A 6000-nucleotide genomic window follows, 5' to 3' on the forward strand; every position below is an offset into this window, starting at 1 on the left:
TTAACTTGCCTTTCCCTGATGAGTTATGATGTTGAGCACTTTTTCAAATGCTTTTTGGCCATTCTTTGTATATTTTTTGTTTGTTTATCTTTCTTTGCTAAGTGTCTGTTCAAGTCTTTTGCCTATTTTTAAATTGAGTTGATAGCTTTTTTATTACTGAGTTGTAGGAGTTATTTATTTTATGGATACAAGTCCTTTTTTTGATAGACATGCCATAAATTTTTTTTCTCGCAAAATGGTTTACCTATTCATTTTCTTACTTGTGACCTTAATGAGCAGAAGTTTTTACTGCTGATGATGTCCAATTTATCCATTTTTTTCCTTTATCACTAGCCCTTTCTATCCTCTAAGATATCTTTGCCTATCCCAAGGGCACAGATTGTCCTATTTTTTTTTTTTTCTAGAAACTTTGTACTTGTAGCTTTTACATTGAGGTCTCTGTGGTCTATTTCAAATTACTTTTTATGTGAAATAGGGCTCAAGGTTCATTTTTTTTCCCCATAAAGATAGCTATTTTTAGCATCAGTTATTGAGAAGATTTCTCTTTCTCCATTAAATTGTGTGGATATCCATGTAAATTCAATTGATCCTTTAAGAGTATGACTATTTCTGTATTTTCTTGCTCATTCCATTGATCTGTTTGCCTATCTTTATGCCAATGCTGTCTTGATGACTGTAACTTTATAATAAGTCTTTGAAATATGGCAATGAAAGTTTCCAACTTTGTGGGGTTTTTTTCCCAGCATTGTGCTCTGTCTCCTGTTCCCCAAGCAGCCATTCAGGCAGGTCAAGGTCTCCATATTGGGGCAGAAATCCTTAGTGACAAGGCCAGCTTTGGCACTCACTCACTCAGGCATAGTTCCTTCTCCTGTTCTGACTTCTGCACATTCTTTTCTTGTGTAACATTTTATCTGTCTCTTTTTTTTTCTTTTTAATTAGAGGATAATTGCTTTACAATATTGTGTTGACTTCCGCCATACAACAACATGAATCAGCTCTAAGTATACATATGACCCTCCCTCCTGAACCTCCTCCCAACCCCACTAGGTTATCACAAAGTACCGCGATGAGCTGCCTGTATTATACAGCAGCTTTCCATTAGCTATCTATTTTACATATGGTAATGTATACATTTAAACGCTACTCTCTATAATACTTTCTACCATGCATCCATTAATTACAAAATCCTAAAGAAACAGTGGTGGTAATTACAAAAATTAGTACCCATTCTAGGGTGTTGAATCCATCAGAGCACTAGAAGCCTCCACCAGTCCTGGATCCAATTCGAAATGTGGTCCTGGATTGTCATTCCCTCCAGATAATCATCTGCCAGAGATCATGTGGGCCCCAGCGTCTTGACATTCGTGAACATTCATCCTGAATGAACATGGCGAAAGGCCAGCGCGCCCCGCGGTGGTGTAACCTGTGGTCTATCGGTCCTCGCAGGAATGGTCTGCCGAAAGCCCGCCGACCCCGTGGACTGGCCGCCCCTGGTGCTGGGGCTGCTCACCCTGCTGAAGCAGTTTCACTCCCGGTACACGGAGCAGTTCCTGGCGCTGATCGGCCAGTTCATCCGCTCCACAGTGGAGCAGTGCACAAGGTACGGAAGGCCAACCAGGACAAAGTGGAGACCTCACGTGCCAGATTCCTCCTCTTATTGTCCCCCATAGAGCCGGGAGTTCGGAGAAGGCAGTGGCACCCCACTCCAGTCCTCTTGCCTGGAAAATCCCATGGACGGAGGAGCCTGGTGGGCTGCAGTCCATGGGGTCGCTACGAGTTGGACACGACTGAGCGACTTCACTTTCACTTTTCACATGCACGCATTGGAGGAGGAAATGGCAACCCACTCCAGTGTTCTTGCCTGGAGAATCCCAGGGACGGGGGAGCCTGGTGGGCTGCCGTCTATGGGGTCTCACAGAGTCAGACACGACTGAAGCGACTTCGCAGCAGCAGCAGCAGCAGAGCCGGGAATTGGCTGCTCACCCTGCCCTGTGCAGCAGGTTGGGGCACTTCTCCTGTTTGGGGCACTTAAAGGCGTGCCCATCCTTAGTCACACCGCTGAGGAGTCACGGGGGGGGCCCTGGGAGCACCCACTGTGAAGGAGTCATGAGCACCATGAGCGAGCCCCACGGGGAAGAAAGTAGAGGCCTGCCCCTCTGCCGTCGTGGGTGCTGGGCTCAGACCTGTGAGCCCGTGTCCTCCCCCTTGACCACTTACCCAGGGACGGCTCCACCCTTCAGTGGAAGTCAGGGAGCCACCCCACTGTCGGCACAGCCTGAGTTCCTGGTGTGAAGTCAAACAAGTGAAACACGGAAGCTCCTACTTGATACAAAGCTTGTAAACCTTTAGTTTTCCTCTCCTCCACCCCAAATACAGCTTTTCTGGGATAGAACAAGTTGTGTATTTGCATGGGATGCTGGGTCCTGAGTTTCCTTCTGTTACCCTAAAGGGTCAGCAGGGGCCACGTCGTAAAGACCCAGGTAGACCATTGAGAGAAGTTTCTATTCCCTCCTCCAGGCTGTGTGCTGAAGATCAGCCAGCAATATATGGCTCGATGTAATAATCAAGAGGAGATTCTGTAGATGTGTCTCTTCTTTGGCTTCATTTAGTCATCTGTCATTTTTTTTCAATCTTTCACTATTTTGACTAAGGGTCTATATACAAAAGCAGTTCATTGATCCAGACTGTTCTTTGTTCAGCCAGAAGATACCAGAAATGCCTGCCGACGTTGTGGGCGCCCTTCTGTTTCTGGAGGATTATGTTCGGTACACAAAGCTACCCCGGAGGGTAAGCAGTAGATAAAGAACACTATTGATGCCCCTTTGGGACCTCCCTGGAGAACCAGTGGTTAAGATTCTGCACTTCTATCACAGGAGGAGCCATGGTTGGGAGACTAAGATCCTTGGTTGGGAGACTAAGATTCCGCATGTCATACAGTGTGACCAAAAAAAAAAATTAATGCCCTTTTTGTAGGAAGATAGTTTGAAGAAAGGCCCTGGACTCACAAGGAATGAAGTCCAGAAGCTCATTCCCTGTGGACACCTCTGAGCCCCTCGGCCTGCTCTGCCCCAGGGCTTGGCTCAGAGATGTTCCTCCCTCTTCTGCACCTTCAGTGCTTTGTGAGAAGGCATGATTGAACACAACTTCCCTTCTCATCTTCTCACCCTCTATCATGCCCTCCTCCAGTCTGCAGCTCACCCTGTTCAGGAGTTAGGATGGGCACTCCAGGAGAGAATTCCTTAAGAGGCCAGAGTAGCGAATGATTGTGTGGTTTGTTTCTTCATCTCCACAATAACCCTGTTCCTGCAGCCCATTTGGCTAAGTTCCCTCCATGGTTGAAGTGTTGTACAGCCATGGTTTCCAAAATTGACAAGAGTTCACCAAGATACGTGTGTAAGGATGTTCAGGACATAAAATTTAGTAGAGGTAAAGAACACAAGACTATGTGATCCTAGTTTTAAGTGTATGTGTATGTATAAATTGCAAGAATATGATACAAAATAATTATCACTTTTAGTTTTCTTTAGGGAATTAAGATCAGAGATTATTCCTTTTTATACTCCTCTCCATTTTTCTAATTTTCCTTGAATTAGCAAGTGATACAAAGGTCTGTCTAGTCAAAGCTGTGGTTTTTCCACTAGTCATGTATGGATGTGAGAGTTGGACTCTAAAGAAAGCTGAGTGCCAAAGAATTAATGCTTTTGAAATGTGGTGTTGGAGGAGACTCTTGAGTCCCTTGGACTGCAAGGAGATCTAACCAGTTCATCCTAAAGGAAATCAGTCCTGAATATTCATTGGAAGGACTGATGCTGATCTGAAACTCCAATCCTTTGGCCACCTGATGTGAAGAACTGACTCATTTGAAAAGACCCTGATGCTGGGAAAGATTGAAGGCGGGAGGAGAAGGGGACAACAGAGGATGAGTTGGTTGGATGGCATTACTGACTCAATGGACATGAGTTTGGGTCAAGTCTGGGAGTTAGTGATGGACAGGGAAGCCTGGCGTGCTGCAGTCCATGGGGTTGCAAAGAGTTGGACATGACTGAGCGGCTGAACTCAACCAAACTTTATATCAGAAAAAAATTAAACATTGCTTTTAAAAACTACCAGTTTTCAGCACTAGATGTCCTGTTCTTCCTAGTTGGTTGTTAGTTAATTATGAGATGACCTGAGACTAATCTTAGTACTTCCCAGAGGCATGTGCATTTTTGTAGATCCAAGTGCCTTAAAGAGCCAACGGATCGTCTCGTCTAGGGGCAGGGCGGGGAGGGGCTAGGGAAGGGACTGTCCTGCACCCCTTCAGATGTCTGCAGTGCCAAGAAATTAAACATCAGTGGTAGAAATACTGGAAAAAGACGGTGGTGGTTTCAATTAATGGCCCAGTATTTCCCAGTGATTCACCTTGCTCCAAAGGATGTCTTCCTCTCTTTAATTTTCATATGGAAAATTTTGAATTTTTTTATACCATACCAATATAATAGCATATGATAGGTATCATATGTTAATATATTCATGTTACTCTGCATTTCATTTTCATTTTAAAACTACGCCACTCCATGTTATTTTTGTCTAGGACAGATTACCAGGGACTGCTGATGAATTTGGTCTTCTTACACTATGAAACAGTTAACTCTTTTGTTTTCATTTTTTTAGGTTGCTGAAGCACACGTGCCTAATTTCATTTTTGATGAGTTCAGAACAGTCCTGTAACTTTTTTTGACTTCTGCTTCTTCAATGAAAGGATTATCTTTGAATCTTCCCACCGTCACTAAGATGAACTTGGAAATGAAAAGAAACCCACCTCGAGAACTGCTTTCCCTTTCTTGTGGGAAATGTCAGACATTCTGAGTAAGATGTATCCACTGAACGAGTTAATATAATTAATATTGTTTAAATCATGGTATTATATACAATTTATATCATGTAGAAGCAGAACACATTTTTGTACTGCCTCTTATAAATGCTGACTATAATTGTTATGTATGAATCCCCTTAGTTTTATGTTCTAAAGAACTATTTGTGCAACTCCAGATTTTCAGTAAAATAGTATTGCCAGTACCTGAAGTCATTCTTCTGCCTGTTATTCAAAAACAACATATTCACCCAGCAAAAAACCTTGCCTGGAAGGTAAGAAAGGAGCCTGGTAGGTCCGATGTTGGGTCCCTGGTCACGCCCATGACAGGCTGGCAGGCACGTGGTGACAGCGAGACTGGTCCCAGGTGTAGAGATCACACAGTCCGCGGGCGCGTACCGTGGCCGTTTACTCCCGTCTGAGGCTGTGTCCTCTTCCAACCCAGACGCCTCAGGGCTTCCCTGCCTCCCTTCTGTAGGGCTCCCCAGCTTCAGCTGCTGCTTTCTCAACAGCCCCTGAGGAGCCCACCCAAGTCCCCACAACGCCCCCCCCCTTAATTTTATAACAGCCATTGTTTCCTTTTAACTCCCCCGAAATCCTAAATGACTTCTGCGTGAAAATTACCCTGAGAGGGGAGCGGCCACCCTCCTGTGGCAGTTTGGCTAAGAGTTAAGGAAGGCGTTTTAACTCTGACCACATAGTTAGCTCTGTCCTCTGGAGAGGAACAAGCGAAACAAAAAAAAATCTGAAATGTGGAGCTTATCGGTCATTTAGCAAGTGCAGGAAAAGCAGCATTAACTTGCAGTCAGGAGGCAGAGTTTGAGTCCCGACTCCACCACTAGTTAAATTTTGTCCCAAGGCAGCCTACTGGCATCATCTGTAAAATCAGGGCTAATGATTTCCTCTGGTTCCCTTCAGTTTTCTCAATTTATGGTAAGTTATTTCTTCAATCAGAAAGTCTCAAATCCTAAGATACTGAAGAGAAAAAAATGACAGGCTTTGTTTCGCCATCATAGTAGAAAGGATTTTTAAAAAGCATCTAGTCAGCAGAGGGAAGCAGGAGCTTCATCAGCCCAACCTGGTGAGCACCCAGGGAGGAATTTTAAAGGTGAACTGTTGCCCAGCATGTAAGGAGTCTGGGAGTCTCA

General features: G+C 44.5%; 1 protein-coding gene across 3 annotated transcripts in view; it reads left to right on the forward strand.

Moving 5' to 3' along the window:
* The window catches only part of WASHC5 (WASH complex subunit 5), a 56352-nt gene extending 51288 nt beyond the window's left edge, over positions 1 to 5064 (forward strand). For 2 of the 3 annotated variants that reach the window (XM_020897062.2, XM_070477013.1), the window contains exons 27-29: positions 1447 to 1600; positions 2700 to 2787; positions 4654 to 5064. In XM_020897062.2, coding sequence (XP_020752721.2) covers positions 1447 to 1600; positions 2700 to 2787; positions 4654 to 4710 — 299 coding nt within the window. In that variant the 3' untranslated portion in view covers positions 4711 to 5064. The remainder of the gene's footprint in view (positions 1 to 1446; positions 1601 to 2699; positions 2788 to 4653) is intronic. The other variant, XM_020897063.2, reaches the window with a different exon arrangement.
* Positions 5065 to 6000: the final 936 nt, after the last annotated feature.

Source organism: Odocoileus virginianus, chromosome 15 (genome assembly GCF_023699985.2).
Source record: "Odocoileus virginianus isolate 20LAN1187 ecotype Illinois chromosome 15, Ovbor_1.2, whole genome shotgun sequence".
In the NCBI taxonomy this organism is placed as follows: Eukaryota; Metazoa; Chordata; class Mammalia; order Artiodactyla; family Cervidae; genus Odocoileus; species Odocoileus virginianus.